Source organism: Liolophura sinensis, chromosome 6 (assembly GCF_032854445.1).
Source record: "Liolophura sinensis isolate JHLJ2023 chromosome 6, CUHK_Ljap_v2, whole genome shotgun sequence".
Taxonomy (NCBI): domain Eukaryota; kingdom Metazoa; phylum Mollusca; class Polyplacophora; order Chitonida; family Chitonidae; genus Liolophura; species Liolophura sinensis.
Window position 1 is genome coordinate 9489904 of NC_088300.1, and position 18285 is coordinate 9508188.

The window sequence follows — 18285 nt, forward strand, 5'->3', positions numbered from 1 at the left end:
CAAAATGGAAATTTATTTACAGTAGTATACATGCATTTACATTTAAAAGATATATGATTAAAGTCAATATTCACAGACATATTTAATGGTAAATTTCAAACATGGTATTTAAGATGTATTTACCAGCAGTATCAGTGGCTTAGGGAGCGGATCTGAAGTGTGTGTCATGAATCACTGTGTGGGAGGTAGGTGGAGGGGCTGGACATTATCACAGTCAAGGCAAGGGTGAGGGGCTCTCAAGGCCCCAGAAGCTTTATTATTACACAGTTATACTACTGTAATGGCTGAAGAATTTCACTACCACGAATTGAACTCGGATCTCAGCAGCCAAAGTTCAGCACTGTACCAACTGAGCTAAAATAACATTTTCACTAGTCATTGCCAGTATGAGCACTGGAAAGCTGCTCCTGTTGCACTCCTCCCTGCTTAAATCCTTCCCCTCTCCAAATACACCCACATTTACAGGCTCAGAGCCCCATGCTTCTTGGAAGCTGTTAAGTCATGGCACAACTATAATGGTTGAACGATTTCACATGATGGGGCACATAAGGATTTGAAATTGTGTCTCGGCAGCCAAAGTCCAGCGCTCTACCAACTGAGCTGAAGGAAAAATTCCAGTAGCTACAGGTAGAATAAGCACTTTGAAACTGCTCCCGCTACACTCTCCACCCCCCCCCCCCTCCCCACTCTTTACTGCATCATCCATCACGTCATATATTGCTAAACTCATGGTTTAATTCATTATTAAATGTTTGGAAAATTGATTCTGTGTTCTCTGCCATTCGGGTTTGGGCAGTCCAGTGCTCTACCATCTGAGATAAAGGGAAATTTCCACTAGCTACTGCTAGTAGAAGCACTGGAAAGCTACTCCAGTTACTTTCATTTTTACTTTAATCAGTGTCAATTTATGCACAGTTTTCATTTGACTTTTGGAGACAAAACTACATTGGTTGGGTTGGCCAGTTTTAGATCTTGAAAAAAGTGTTTATCAGTTAACACAGTATTATGCCTTCAGAATATACTTGAATACACACCTTGCAAACATGCAGACAGGCTGAAGGATTACAAAACCACATTTTTACCATAGAAAAGGCTTCTTATAATTAAACCCTTTTTCTTTCGATCTTACCAGTATCTTAACATCTTTACACTCTGGTTGAATGATTATATTTCACTAAGCTTTTGCAAATTTTCAAGCTGTAATAAGTAATGGGCTTGCTTTCCTTACTTCAAGATTTGGCCAATAAAATCATAGTTTATCTTCTTTCAGTGGGGTTTAGAAACTGGGTTGGACTTTCAGTGGGGTTTAGAAACTGGGTTGGACTTTCAGTGGGGTTTAGACACTGGGTTGGACTTTCAGTGGGGTTTAGACACTGGGTTGGACTTTCAGTGGGGTTTAGACACTGGGTTGGACTTCCAGTGGGGTTTAGAAACTGGGTTGGACATTCAGTGGGGTTTAGACACTGGGTTGGATAACAAAAGATACACATGGATCACAACTTCTATTCATTCAGTGAGCCCTGTTTCGGTATAGATACTGATTCCCGCAGTAGGCCTACATGTAGTTCAATTGTCAGTCAATAGCTCCTATCAAGCATTGTGCTAATACTAATATGCTGGATTTTTAATCCGTACACTTACATGTATATTATGTTATGCAAATGGCCAATTACACGTACTTCATTTGCAGAAATATATGTTGTGCCGTGGGATTTATTTTTCATAAAACTTTCCTGGTTAGCCGCCAGTAGAAACTTTGATCATCAGTATCCTCTCCCTGGAGAAAAGACACACTGTTTTATAACAGAAACATTGCAGTCCTCAGCCTCCCTCCCCTCCCCCCTCTCCCCCCTCTCCCCCCCCCCACAACTTCCACCCTCAAATACCACCAGTGGTGAGCAAATATTTGGGGATGTGCTAGTAAGAATGTGAGAGGCACATCCAGCACAGTCACAAGGTTTACCATCTCATACTGCAAACACCCACAGTTCGGCTCAGCCATTTTAAATAGAAACCCAACATAACAGTCAAATGAAAAAACACACATTCTGATCTTTTTCTCCTATGATCTTTTTTTGCAGAAAATTTTTTTCCCCATACACATCTGAGCAGTTTTAGTTTTTCTGCTTTTTGCTGGTTTTATACCTTGTGTTCAGTACTTTTGACTGTCTGCGAGCTGCAACTACTGAGCAGTGCTAACGGATGAGCCCTTAAAAACGCCTTGTTAGTGCAGAGTTGCCAAACTTCAGGGCCACTTGTGGAAAGGCTTATGGAGAAGTACGTTGACAGGGAGAATGAAAAAGCCTGGGTAGATTTGTACAACTGTCATCATGGTGGTAATGTTTCACGACTACTTTCAATTTGTTTTGCTAGCTGTTCTGAAGTAGGATTATAAAAAAGGTATTTCTGGTCCAGTGGTAAGAATTCCCTCCCTTATGAATCAAATGTTAACCTACAGGATAACTGATTATTAGCCAACCATTGTGGGTGTTTTTGGTGACTGGTGAAAACTGGTCATCTTGCAAGTAGCTGCCCACCTACAATACTTCCAAGTAAACAAGATATGTAGTGGTAATAACATTTCATTATGGTACGTATCTATAAGGTTTAACCTCTAAAAAATTTTAAAACATTATGAATTTGAAATAAAATTTAATGTAGACAGTCCAGAAATACAGCGCCTTGTGTTTATGAAGGAAAAAAGTGCCAGTTGCATGTGTATAGATATATATAGTGTCACGATTATGTGCTAAATAGTTCATGATGCACGAAATGTGTAGAGTGATAGTATCAACGACCTTGGCCAGATGTTGTATGCATACATGTATGTGTTGAGCTTGGTTACAAATTGAGGAGTGCAGTTGGATACACCGCCCGTTTTCCTCCACAGTCAGACCAATAAGAAGTGTCAGTTCAATTCACAAGTTCACAGTGGACACCACTGATGCGCAGTAATTAACCCAGTTAAAGAAACTGGTGAATTGTTCTCTGTGAAGTGGGACCATTTCCTCCTTGCTTTGTTCAAGAGTTTTATTTCCTTTTAATTCATTTTATCCAGTTTCATTTATGCAGAGAAACTATTTAAAGCCATGAACCCCCTGGCTCTGCCTGGTTTCCTTCCACCATAATGCTGGCCGCCGTGGTATAAGTGAAAAATTCTTGAGTATGGCACAAAACACCAAAGAAATAAATAAATAAATAAAGCCATGAAGGCCACTAGCTGAATATATTGCTGGATCAGGTCTTTTCTCTAACAATTAACCTACATGTATATTTAAATACCACATGAACGGTACTATACTTGAACATCACTTGAAGGAAAGCATACCAAACCAAAATCGATATAAACCAGTCTGTGTTCCTGTCACTCAGGTTTCTCTCACCCATAAACATGGGCTCCCCACCTCAGCATAACACTGAAAAATTTGTAATTCCTGGGTTAAACACTAATCAGATATATAAGGAAATAAACGAGGGGCAGTTTTCTGTTAATTATACAGAGTCTGTTGTGTTTGTTTTGGAAGCTATTTAGCTGATATAGTGTTATGTGGAACTACATGTAGATAATAACTGTACACCTGGGCATGACATGAAAGGAGGAGATATTCTCAGGAAGAATTAGCCGGCTAGAGTTTCTCTCTATAAAGAGAGGCATGTGTGACCACTTAACCGCCACTGGTCTCCAGTAATCTAGCAGGTCTGCATGATGTCCAGCCTTGACCAGGGCATCCCTGCTCTCTCTGATCTCCACTGACCCTCTGTTTATAGAACTATACATGCTTAATCCCTTGATTCAGCTGGTCACTTTGAGCTTCCTGACTTGAAAGGCTATGGAGTGGTCAGTACTAGATGTTACTGAGATGAGGATTCTCCCTTACTTTATCCTTTACTTCGTCTATATTCAGTTCCTCAAATTTCTGGCTGGATGGACCATGCCATGGTCAGTAGATGAGCTATGGAATGACCAACTCTGGTACCTGGGCTAGTGGATTCTCAACCTACTGAAGCAGACTCTAGTCAACCTGTCCTCTCCTGATCATGGATTCTGGCCAGAAGTTAGAGGTCTGCAGGGCACAGCCATCTGGCTATCTTATGGTGAGTTGTCTTCATCCACTTACAGTTTCCTTTATTGACAACAGATTCTGGTTTTGGTTATGAGTTGATGGATTGGTATATCTGTGTATTTATATGTCCTTTTCTGAAAATTCTTTGCATTTATTGTTTCAGAATATGTCAACCTAATGATGACTTAAATTAATAAATGTAAGTGTAGTCATTTGACACCATGTTCTGTGATTTGCATTTCATTGTTAATCCAATGCAAGGACCAAATTTTGACCTACTTACAATGTATAAAGAAACTATGCAAAAAATGGTAGTCATGAAAGTAGTTTTCATAAGTACATACTGTATATAGTTATTGACTTGTGAATAACAAATGTATAAGGATCACATTGTGTAAGGGTCACATACAACTGTTTATGTTCTCACTTACGGCTGTATATGTTCTCATTGTTCTCACAGCTATTTACGTTCTCACTTACAGCAGTATATGTTCTCACATACAGCTTTATATATACATGTTCTCACTGTTCTTACATGTAGCTGTTTATGTTCTCACTGTTCTTGCATACAGCTGTATATGCTCTCACAATATGAAATATTGTGAATGCATAACTTCCGTAACACCAAGGCATGTATTTTTGATAACCCTAAAATTAACTCAAGGCTAACAAATCATTATCTTGGAAATAATCAGAGATAAAAATGTTCATATTATATTATCTGAATGTGAAGTATAATTGTAAAACTGAATAATTAATATAAACCATAAGCACTTGAATATGTATTAAAGGACTTTCTTCTCATGACAATATCAGCCACCAAGTTAACATGAGATGCTTTGCTCCAGGCATACACAAGCATACTTTGTATATTGCACTAAGTAGACATTGAGTAACCTTGTGTAGTGTCATACTTAAATTTGCAAGAGACTACAGTTAGGTCATGAAAGTCAGTTGAATGCATGATGTTCAAGTTTAGCCTCAACTCATGGAGCCCCTAATGGTTTGCAGAGTGTACACATGTACCTCTTGACACGTATAGACTTATCAGCAGACTTGTGGCCAGGACATTCTGCTGGTCAGTCTGTTAAGAGGGCCAGTTAATCAGACCAGACCACCCTGGGATTGGCCATCTGTTTCCAGAAGCACCCTCACCCATGTGTGCTGTCTCATTTTGGCTATCTTACATGTACAAAGGCCTACACATGTAAAACAATTCACCATTACTCTTGTCTTCATTATATACCTCTACGTTGTCACGTGCTTGTATGTATTACGTTGTCACATGCTTGTATGTATTACAACCTCGGTTACCTGTTGCTCGTCATCACTACATATACATGTGCCTGACTGAAAATATGCTTATAAATATTTATCACAGAGGTCAGTTTTTCAGCTCTTTTATTTTTGTTTGAAACTGACTGAAAATAATAGCAAGAATACATACCTTTCATAAATATAAAGCAAAGAATAAGTCAGTGATCATGAAGTTCAGAAATAAAGCTTTGCCCTAGGAGGACAGGAGATATAAAGAGGTCTTGTGTACTTTATATGTTGACAGACACTTTAACTCTTCTTTTGAAATGATAATAAATTCATTATAAATCAATGCCACATGCAAATCAGTGTCACAATTTGAATAAAGCTGATTCAAAAATGGAATGATGATACTGGATCTCCTGCTGGAGTGCATTGGGCGTTTTTGATGCACTAACATCGAAGTACATTTATTTTTATATTTAAATCATTTTATTGCCCCATTTTTCTTTTATTTGTTCTTTTATTCTCTCTGCTTATGACTTACATTAATTAGAACTCTTGGGATTCATGTAAAATAAATACAAACCATTGTAAATGGTGACACCTGGCATGTTACAAAATCCTTTTGTGTAAATAGCAGTTCTGAACATATATAACATATTTTTTATATTCAAAAGTAAAGGATTGCATCCAAATTATGAAGGTTACGCTTTTAACTGTTAAACTTGCCACTGAAACAGAAAACAAGTTAACAAGTGGATCCTATACATAATAGACATTAAAAAGAAACATAAAGAGACATGATCAGTATAAAATAACACTTTAGTATATTTGCACTCACCTGAAGATATTACAGTCTCAGTTACATGTAGCTTGTCATCACTACCCATAGCTTGTCATCACCACCTGCTTAGATTACAGCCTCTACCTGAAGCTTCACTACCTGCATCAGCTACCCATTTTCATCACTACCTGTAGCTTGTCATCACAACCAGTTGTTTGTCATCACTACCTGTCCCTTGATATCACTACCCATAGCTTGTCATCGCTACCAGCAGCTTGACATCACTATACCTGAAGATACTACAGCCTCAGTTATACCTGTAGATTTTCATCACTATCTGTAGCTTGTCATCACCACCTGTTGTTTGTCATCACTACCTTTCCCTTGATATCACTACCTGTAGCTTGTTGTCACTACCAGTGGCTTGACATGACTATACCTGAAGGTATTACAGCCTACCTGTAGATTTTCATCACTACCTGTCGCTTGACATCTCTACCTGAAGATATTACAGCCTCAACTACCTGTAGCTTGTCATCACTACCTACAGAGATTACAGCCTCAGCTACCTGTAGCTAGTCATCAGTACCTGTATCTTGTCATCATTAACTACAGGTAGGACAGCCTAAGCTACCTTGTCATGACTGCCTGCAGAGATAGATATATGAGAAATCAGGATTGAGTGAAGCAATTCATGACATTTGCAATAAGAATATGAGCAATCTGGGAATGAGTCAAACAATTCATGATATTAGCAATCAGAATATTTGCAATCTGGGAATATCAAGGCATTTCATGATATTAGCAATCAGAATATTTGCAATCTGGGAATATCAAGGCATTTCATGATATTAGCAATCAGAATATGAGCAATCTAGGAATATCAAGGCATTTCATGATATTAGCAATCAGAATGTGAGCAATCTGGGAATATCAAGGCATTTCATGATATTAGCAATCAGAATGTGAGCAATCTGGGAATATCAAGGCATTTCATGATATTAGCAATCAGAATGTGAGCAATCTGGGAATGAGTCAAGCAATTCTGGATTTAGCAATGAGAATATGAGCATTGAGATTAGGAGTACACATAGATATTAAAAGATTTTTAATCTGTTTAGTAGGGTTTGGAATAAACTCGCTGATAAGAAATGAATCTGTTTTTAATCAATGATGTAACGATAGGTAAATATAATTGAGTGCTGTTATACTGAAATTTGTAATGAAGTACATGTAGTAAAGGTTGGGAGGAGAGCATAATCAACATGTGTGTTAGGCAATAGAGAATGTGTGGAAAGTATCAGCATTAAGTCTGGACCAAAAGATGCAATTAAGCAGTCAATACTGGAAACTAATGAGACCTCATGGCGGTCTGTTGCCTGGAATTCAGGCTGGCTGAACTTCTTGATAGGGGGTATATATTATCCTGTAAAGTCACACAGGAGAGTACAGTCTCAGACTTGTGGCAGTTCTGCGCATCTGTTGTTGTTGTTTGGACCTTGGAGAGTTGCCAGAGTCATTAGGGCTAGTTGTGTTTAGTGGTAACAGGAAACAGTTGGTAGACAACTGCTTTAGCCTGTCCTCTAGACCTCACGGAGGCTATACCCATCCTGGCCCATTTACATGTAGTACATCTTTATGTACTCTAGTCATGGCTTTCTCTGGGTTTAAAACCAGCCACCCAAACCTGTCACAGCCTTGTAAGAAGACCACATCTGGTGTTCATGGGAGATGATAAAAAGAACACCACCTATTGTTTTGCCATTTTTACGTTACATTCTATTTAATACATGTACACTTCCTGTGATTAATTTTCAGATTATTATTCCACATTTAGTGCCAATATGTGAAATAGCTATATATCTAAGGCCTTTGGAATCTGGCCATAAGTCTACTATCCATATCTGGTCTCAAGTCTTCAGGCGATTGGTATCTGGTCGGAAGTCATCAGGCCATGGGCAACTGGTCAACTCCCCAAGCCGTTAGTATCTGGTCACAGGTTTACAGGCCACTGGTATCTGGCCATAAGTCTTCAGGCCATTGGTATCGGGTCACAAATCTTTATGCCAATGACATCTATTCACAACTCTTCAAGTCATTGGTATCTGGTATCTAGTCTCAAGTCTTCAGGCAATTGGTATCTGGTCAGAAGTTATCAGGCCATGGGCACCTGGTCAACTCCTCAAGCCATTAGTATCTAGTCTCAAGTTTACAGGCCACTGGTATCTGGTCATAAGTCTACAATCCATTGGTATCTGGTCACAAGTGTACAATACATTGGTATCTGATCACAAATCTACAATACATTGGTATGTGATCGCAAGTCTACAATCCATTGGTATCTGACCAAAAGCCTACAATCCATTGGTATCTGATCACAAGTCTACAATCCATTGGTATCTGATCACAAATCTACAATTCATTGATATCTGATCACAAGTCCACAATTCATTGGTATCTGATCACAAGTCTACAATCCATTGGTATCTGGTCACAAATCTTCAGGCCATTGGTATCTGGTAACAAGTCTACAATCCATTGGTATCTGGTCACAAGTCTTCAAGCCATGGGCATCTGGTCACAAGTCTTCAGACCATGGGCATCTGGTCACAAGTCTTCAGGCCATGGGTATCTGGCCACAAGTCTTCAAACCATGGGCATCTGGTCAACTCCTCAAGCCATTGGTATCTTGTCACAAGTTTTCAGGCCATTGGTATCTGGTCACAATTTTTCAGGCCATTGGTATCTGTTGGTATCTGGTGAACTCCTTAAGCCATAGGTATTTGTTCACAGGTCTTCAGGCCATGGGCTTCTGGTCACAACTCTTCAAACCATAGGTATCTGGTCTCAAGTCTTAAAGCACAGCCACTTCATTTTTAGCTCTGTCTGTTTTTATCCACTTATGCTGTAAAACTTCCCTCTTAATGATGTGGATTTCTCATCAAAGTCTGTAACAGTCTATCTACCTGTTCAGAGGGAAGCAGATTTACTTTGATGGTAAGCTGTGTAGGTGATTCCGGCATGTGTAGCCTATACAGAGGCTCTAAACTTGTCTGCCAAACCTCCACGCTCACTTTAGACCATGGATGTCAGTGAGGACGTAGCTGTTGTAATTCTCTCGACAACTCCTGCCTCTGTGAGAGTGGAATAACCCACAACAATGGCGGGATCACTGCAGTTGGAGTATACAGTGAGTAACTCTGTATGGTTTGCAATGCCATAGGCAGAAACATACATTAAGAACTCCATGTTAATTAATTTCAGATCATATGAGCCCAAATTTCTGTCAGGTCCCGATTCATCACAAGTTTAATGAAACGTGAGACTTATTATTTTTGTTCAACTTATATCTTGTGGCTTTCTTTAGAATTCATGCACAAATGTCTTTTTATGACAAAGATATGTTCTTGTTTCAAATGATAATGCATCATGTTTTGTTTCCCTTTGAAGTTGTCTGCTAACATGCTGAGGGTTGCTTAATTAAGAAGATTAAAGAACTCTTGATAAAAAAAAATCTTAACTAAATTTGGAAATTTCGTATCCTCAACCTCCCCTTTGAAACCGTATATAACCACTGAAACTGCAGGAATTCAAATTCAAATGTATTTAATTGTTGGAATTTACCACAATGACATGTCCCCTACCCATTCTTTAATCACAACAACACACCTCCACACCTCCACAAACATGCAATGTCAAATTTCAGATCGTTGTTGTTGACACAATGTACATGTCGTTTTACATGGTCATCACGCTGAAATTTCACAAAAAAATTTGGTGTTGGACTGGAAATTTGCTAAGTATCTTTGTGCTTATGGTTTTAATTGTCATCAGACCCTCTTCTTGGTAACACAATAACATTTATGTGTCAAATTTCTGAAGGGGTGGATTTCATGGACTGCCCCTTGCTGCCCAATAATATGTAATGCTAGTTTATCCACCTCCCATCTACCTGTTTGGAATCACTATGTGTACTCTGGATATTTCTTAGATTGCACACATCCAGACCAGCGACAAGCCAACAGTGTTTCTGGTTGAAAGCTGCTACAGTGTTGACAGCTATGTTCTCTGCCTGAGATCATCCAGCCTGACTCACTGTCAATCACATTCAGCACCCTGCCTTAACAGCATGCTAGTCTGTGTTAGGCTGTATAGTTTAGATAAGTGTAAGGTCAAGGTGTTGACCAGTCAAATTCCCAGGGGTCTGTTTACTTATAGATGCTCAGCTCTCTCGCCCTCAGCAGGGAGGGTGGTCAGTCTGTTAGACCAGCCACATAATTGCTGCCAACAAACATTCCTCAGTCAGACTATAACAGCAGTGTTGTGTTTGCCAACAATTTAGCTATGTACCATCTACATGTACTTAATCAGCAGAAAAAAAAAATAAAAATAAACCAGAGTCAGGATACATTATGTACTTAACCAAAATGCCAGATGTAATGATACTGAATATTTGTGTAGGTGTGTTGTCACACCAGAATCTGACATAGATTAATACGCCATTTGTTTCCAGATCTAGGCGAGGTCCAGGCAGGGTCACTTCAGCTAAAAGGCAGGTGATTGGATCTACACCTGCCTCAGGCCAATGCTTGTTTAATGATCAGGAATATCCTGTGAAATGTGATTCATTTCATTTGAAATACGGGAATATGGGACTAGAGATTGTCAATCAGAAGTTTGCAAAGATCTCTTTTCTAGTCAGATGTTTAAAATTACTGGATATTTGGATTAACAGATCAAGCTGACTTTTTACGGAGACAATCATTAGCATTTTTTAAAATGAGTGTGTATTGAAAAAACTAGAAAAGCCCTTATTCTTGGGACTCATAATAACAGCTCACAAAGTTTTAAGTTGCCAAAAATTCAAAACTTGTATGCACTGTATGCAGAATAAGTGTATGATTTTATTGTTTCCAGAAGTCTGTAGCATCTGCCTCCGAGGCCTGAATCAACCTATACCTGTGACTACATAATGTTCCTGATAGTACTGTTGTAAAGTAACCATATCTCCTGCCAGAGGCTGGAAACTGGTTGTCAGCAAACTGAATCATACACATAGCTCTGGGTTAGGGGGAATAGCTAGGATAAGGCTCCCATACACCCTATATGAGAACTATGAATACAAAGCCCCTTTTGTTTCACTCAAGTCATAGTCTTTGTGACTCTTCTTAACTATCATCTGCATCTCCAGTAAAATTTAATAATTGTAATTCATGTCAGCCTTGCTGTTGTAAAGTCCTTTTCCAGGAAACCCCTTTGGTCCTTTTTTTCTATGATCAACCAGTGTAAATCTTCAGCATTTTCACTCACTAAAGCACTGTTTTCAGTGAAATTTATGCGTACAATTATTATGAAAATGATTCTAAATATTATTTGTTTATGTCATTAAAGATGCAAGCTTCATAAATGTGTGAAAATTATTTCTATACACCACATAGTTTTCTCAGAAAGTTAAAAAATATTAGTTGCAGAGGCAGTTGAAAAGGTTGCAGTCATTAAGGGTTACTTAAACAGCCTTAAACCCTCACCACATTCTAAGTGTTTGTTGAATGGTTGATTATTCATTGTGTCATGCAAGACCTAGTAAGTGTATTAGGACTAAAGTACCATTTGCTTTGTATTAGGATGAGGATGGAATCAAGATTTAGGTCTAGATTTAGAACTTTTAAGTACACTTTTGAACAACTTGACACAGATGGTTTGGGGTTGAAAAAAAAAGCTCCTGTCATATTTATTATGGTTAAGAATGAGAGATTTGCCAAACTTTTCTCTGTGTTAAGGTACCGAATCTAGCCCAAGTGGCCTTTGCTATTATTCAACAGCTAGATACTGAGTGCAAAAAATGTTAAAGCTTTCTTCCGGAAGCCATTGAAGGCTATAAAGGTATATGTGAGACACATGGATGGGCTTAGTGGCGGATATTACCCAGGTGGGCTGGGTAAATCCTGCTGGCTGACACCCCTGGCAGATTTCCCATGCCAATCCTCCATAGCTCGTCCTCCGGATACTGCTCTGGTCTGTGTATACACTCTATATAGTCTAACTTCTTACAGATTTATTATTAGGGCCTGTTTGTTTGGTTGATCGCAAATCAACAGCTTGGATTGCCTTCAAAATAAATACTGATAGAAATACCAAAGGTGGTAGTGTTAGCTGTGTGTGTCTTTGTCGGGGGATTTATCAGAAGATGTTTCCACTTTTACTCTTGAAGAGGTGTTTACTTCTCAGTCTGCCTAAATGACTTTATTTTTAACAAGGTGGAAAGTATCCAGCAGAGTTAACAGTTATCAATTTCATTTTGCAGCACGACCAAACCTTTATAATGATGTTGCCTTTGGTGTTCATGGATGCTTATATAATAAGTTGGAGATGAATTAGTATAGGATATGAATCATCAATTTCAGGTTTAGGGTTTCCTGTTGACAATTTTGTTCATTATGTTTGTTGAACACTTGAGTAAGAAGCCTACCAGAATTATTTTAGATTTGTGGACATGTAGTTAAATCCCTTTATTGGTATACTATACTTTATGTTAGTTATCATGAGTATTTGAATGTACTTGTATGAATTCATATTTGTATGTTTAACTCTTGTCATCATTGTGCAAGGACAGTATTTCCAAAAGCACTGAGGCAAATGTAGTAAAACTTTCTGCATAGACCAACAGGTGCCTCAAACATGAATTACTTCTATTATACATGTTATGTCATGTTCAGGTGTATATATTGGCATTTTTTCAATCACTGGTGCCAATTTTATCATGGAGTGGAACCCATCTGGAAGATTCAGAACTCTTCCATCAAACCCTCAAGATCTTCCCCGTAAAACCTCTAGAACTCCCCAGGTACTGGAACTGTTAAGGCCTCTTCAGCACCCTAGGTTCTGGAACCCTTGAGATTTCCCTTAAGAAACCTCTTAGAACTCCCCAGGTACTGGAACTCTCAACATCTACCGTGTGAAACCTATACAACCCACTGGGCACCTGAACCCTCAAGATTTCCCGTGTGAAAGATCCAGAACACCCAAGGTACTGGGAACCCTAGATCCTCCCTGTGACACCTTTAAACACCCAAGGTAATGGAACCCTCAGATCTCCCGTGTGAAACATCTACAACACCCAAGGTAGTGGAACCCTCAGATCTCCCATGTGAAACATCTACAACACCCAAGATACCGGGAACCTCAGATCTCCCCGGTGAAACATCTATAACACCCAAGGTAGTGGAACCCTCAGATCTCTGCTGTGAAACATCTACAACACCCAAGGTAGTGGAACCCTAAGATCTCCCCTATGAAACATCTACAACACCCAAGGTACTGAGAACCTCAGATCCTCCCTGTGAAACATCTACAACACCCAAGGTACTGAGAACCTCAGATCCTCCCTGTGAAACATCTACAACACCCAAGGTAGTGGAACCCTCAGATCTCCCCTGTGAAACATCTACAACACACAAGGTAGTGGAACCCTCAGATCTCCCCTGTGAAACATCTACAACACCCAAGGTAGTGGAACCCTCAGATCTCCCGTATGAAACATCTACAACACCCAAGGTGGTGGAACCCTCAGATCTCCCCTGTGAAACATCTACAACACACAAGGTACCAGGAACCTCAGATCCTCCCTGTGACACCTCTAAACACCCTAGGTAGTGGAACCCTCAGATCTCCCGTGTGAAACATCTAGAACTCACCAAGTACTGGAATCCCAGGATCTCCTCTGTAAGACCTATAAACACCCTACATATACTGAAACCCTTAATATCTCCCCTGTGAATCCTCTAGATCTGCTAATGTTACTGGAACCCTTAATATCTCCCCTGTGAAAGCTCTGTATCTCCCCATGTTAGTGGAACCTTCAAGATCTCTATTGTGAAACCTTCAGAACATCCTAATGGAAGCCTCAGATCCCCCTTATGATGGTATACCATCAGAACACCCTTATGGAACTGCTGGATCTCTCCTAGAATCCCTGTTTGGAACCCACAAAACTGCCTTAACATATCCCTCAAGGGTACCAGTGATATAAATCATGATAAGCAGACCAGAAAATTCCAGAGCTACATCTAATGGCGAGAAAAGATATATCAAATCCAAGAAAAGCACCTCTGGCCATCAGAGTCAAATACTGAGCAATTGCTGTTACAAAGTGAAAGTTCCACGCGTGGGCAGAGATGATGTACATGTGTGGTGAAGAACATTGCGTACTGTACAGCAGTCATCATCAGGCAACTGATGCTGGCTCCTGCCAGAATGCCGTCACGGACACACATGAAGAGAGAACACGGGTTTGCTGATCAACCCTGGGCTGTTTGAAATTTTCTCCTCTCATCTATGCTTGTGTGCAGAATAGCAAAGCTGTTTTTCATAGCGTAGAATGCATACAAAGATTTTGCTGCAAGTAATTAGCCTCGCACCTTATCCACAGCGAACCTAATATGGCTTGCTGGTGGAGAAAAAGTTTCCTAGACATGATGCTCAAAATCAACCAGTCCATCTAACTGCACAGAAATGCCTTAAATGCTCATAATGAAAATGCTGTTGCTTTTGGCACAGTTAATGTCAATATATGTACATTCTGTTTATGTGTCACAGATCCTTGAACACTGTAGATTCCTATATTTACTATTGATGAGTAGAGATCACAATTTCTGGATTGTTGAGAAAGCTTGAGTGATCATTTACCTTTATAGTAACCTGCAATTACCAGCAGCCGGTAAACATAGGAGGTGGAAATCTCGGGTGTTGAAAGTCAAAGTTTCATGTTCAGATTATTGTGATTGTCAATATTGTCAGGCTTTTTTAGTAAAAACTGCACATGTTATAAAAGTGCATTAAATGCATGTGAATGTCTGTCAGATAGCTTGTACTCATGTATATGAGATACAGTGACATGGACATGCAGTAGACTGATGTCGTCATGTCAGTAGACATCTGTTTCTTTAATAATGAGTTTCCTGGCTAAAGTCAAGAGGACACATATGTAGATTACATTGTACATGTATATTTAGGCCTACTGGCTTGTGCAGTAAATGACTTCCACTAGTGTATGAAATCCAGGCATGATGAGGTTGAATTAAATTTTTGTTATGTTATTAAAGTTTTGTTATCATTTGGAAAACATTGCTTGAAGTGTTACTTTCAAAATTTCAAAAAGGACTGTGTGGCTAAGACATTGTCAAGGTGTTGTTAACCAACATTCATTCAAAATTCTACTTATTTAGTGTTAAAATTTCCCAGATGGTCTTTTCTATGCCAGAGTCAGTTTTTGTCATGCTTCATTGTGACATATAAAGGGATATATACAGGTAATTTGATTTTCAAAGATGTAGTAGACCTGTAGATCTAATTTATGATCTTGTGGACAGGGCCTCTGTGGCCTAGATGGTTATAGCATACCAGCACGGCGCAGTGACCCAGGAGCCTCTCATCGGTGTGGTCGCTGTGAGTTTCGCAGGGTCCAGCTCATGCTGCCTTCCCCTCCAGCCGTACATGGGAAGGCCTGCCAGCAACCTGCAGATGGGCGTGGATTTTCCCTGGGCTCTGCACTGTTCCTCCCACAATATTTCGTGTATAAGGTGAAATATTCTTGAGTTTGTCGTAAAACACAAATCAGACAAATGAATGATGTGGTAGATAATCCTACATAAAATACATGTCTTAAATTGTTCCAAAAACTCTGATTTCCCTGGTATCGTAGTGCTCAAACAACTGTAAGATAACTGTCAGGTGCATCGCCATAAACGTCTGAAAAGAAGGCACTTTAGGATGTATTCTATGCCATTTATAAGTGTTACATGTATGCATGTCTATATACATGTAATTACAGTATGGCTATGGGGGAATGCATATTACACAAATATGTGAAGAAGGCAACATCTTAACCTGCTTGTGATGTAATTTCATGTAGCACAGCACACCACCACATCTTCAGCACATTTTGTGAAAAGCCCTTCTGGATAACAGAAAGCAGAACCCCGCCCCACCACCACCACCACCGCCATTTCTCCCCATCTCTTCACCCCACACTGCACACAATCTTCCAAGAGCAAAAAAAAAAAAAAAAAGGCTGTCATATTTCATTATTTAGACCTCCTTTTGAATGTAGAGAATGTTGCAGCTGCTACTGTTTATGTGTGCATATGCGTTAGGAACATGGATACATGTTCCTGCTTCCTCAGTGCATTCATGTTTGTGTGTTATTTGACTGTATAGATAAGTTTTAGGGTCGAAGTGTTTCTGACACATTAACACATACTACTCGAAATTTATATTGTAACATTTCTACCGGTCCTTTACTCCTTGTCTTCATTTGTGGTGTCAAGATGTTTGTCAGTTATCTGCCAAAGAGTAATGGTTTTCTCTAGGCTCTCCCTGCATGGTTTCCTCTTATGAATCTGTATGCTGTTGTGGATAGGCAATTAAAATATTCTTTAGTACAACATTAAATATCAGATAAATCAAAGAGATAAATATTTGTGTTGAAGAGCAACAAATAACCTGCAAAAGAAGTCACAAGAGGTACAACAATAGCTGGTGCACAGAAACCACTCAAGTACGATGTTCTACAATCTGTGTTATTTTGACAGGTGCCCATTGCTGTTTGATTCAGGTAAAACTACCTATATGTGGTAATTTAATTTTTAATAATGCAGGTATACAAGTAGCTGGAAAATTTGTCATCCATGTCACGCACATATCTTATTTCCAGGCTTGGCTCTACTTCTCTACTCATTGGCATCCTACTGCTGCTAATACCTGTATATTAAAGGAAAATAATTTTGAATGCAGAAAAATGGAAAAATTTGTGGGAAATAATTTGGATAAGTATGGTAGTGTGGACTGCTTTTTGTCATGTAATATCATTAGTCTCACAATGCTTTTAACAGCTTTTAAGGGTTAGAGTGCCAAATGTTGTTAGCACTAGTGTGCATTTACAGCAAGAGTGAGGGGAGTGTTTACCTGTGTTTTTATACAGGTAACAGGCGCATGTGAATAGCTGGATATGCTCATATATCAGTGGTGCGCTGGTGTTCAACTGTGTAAGCTATACCTGTATAAATGTTTCATACTGAATTAATATTGACCTTGTATAGTTATATCTTGTTGACACATATGGACTAACCTCAAGCTCACCTGAATGCAGATCATTTTAATTTGGTTGATTGATGCTTTACACTCTGTTCAAGAATATTTGGTTTATTTGACAGCGGCCAGCATTATGGCTGGAGGAAACCATGCAGAGTCCAGGGAAAACCCACGACTATCCGCAAGCTGCTGATAGACCTTCCCACGTAGCGCTGTAGAGGCAGATCATTTTGAAATGTCATATAGACTATGGAAGCATTTGAGTGAGAAAAAAAAATTAAGGTGGAATAGATGTGAATTGTTATAGTTTTGAACAGAATAATTACTGCCACCTTTATGTTTACTATAAAGTTGTGTAATTGTATGACTGATAAAGAAGTAAAAGAAATACATGTAGGTTGAGCATGGACTGTACACTACCATGGTTGAGAAATTCAATTCAGCATAAATTTTGTGAAGCAAATTACCTCCTTGGTCAAAGATCAGATTGAAGTTTAATACTCTTCTGTAAAAGATTTCTACATGTTTTCAGACAATGTCAGGCAGATAGAAATGGGTTTTACCAAATTTCCAGGTGAGTCTATGCTGGTTTGTACTGAAGTTGTATCGTAGTATATACTCATGCTGGCTGTTAAACAAATGATTAATATATGTGAGACGCTCTAGAGTGGTCACTCTGCAGAGGGTCATAAATCTTCACAGAGGGACAGACAGGACATTAAGAACTGATAAGTTACTACACAGATTTACTAATCTCTACAAATTACACCCATTAAACACTAGGATAAGGACAACCACTGCAAACAATTTCCAGAATTTCACAGTTTTCTGTGAGAAAAAAAAGGTCATTGATAGTTTGCTGGATGCATTTACATCTAAATGTGTGCCAGACAATTGGGGCGCCATATTGAATTATCGAGAATTTATTTCTCGTCTTATCGCAGCTGAACTTATTTTAATGATTCATTTCCTGATAAACTGTAAGTGACATGTTTAATGGTCCATTTGACCGAGTTTGACTAAATGTGGATATGCTAGAAGTGATCCACAAAAAAACATTGTCAGGATATGTTTTACATGTGATAAGGC

At 39.1% G+C, this 18285-nt stretch overlaps 1 protein-coding gene across 1 annotated transcript in view; it reads left to right on the plus strand.

The window, feature by feature from the left end:
- The first annotated feature begins 3936 nt into the window (after positions 1 to 3936).
- The window catches only part of LOC135466527 (uncharacterized), a 58442-nt gene continuing 44093 nt past the window's right edge, over positions 3937 to 18285 (plus strand). Inside the window, exon 1 of the mRNA XM_064744058.1 lies at positions 3937 to 4095. Within this exon, the coding sequence (XP_064600128.1) occupies positions 4039 to 4095 (57 nt within the window). The 5' untranslated portion in view covers positions 3937 to 4038. The remainder of the gene's footprint in view (positions 4096 to 18285) is intronic.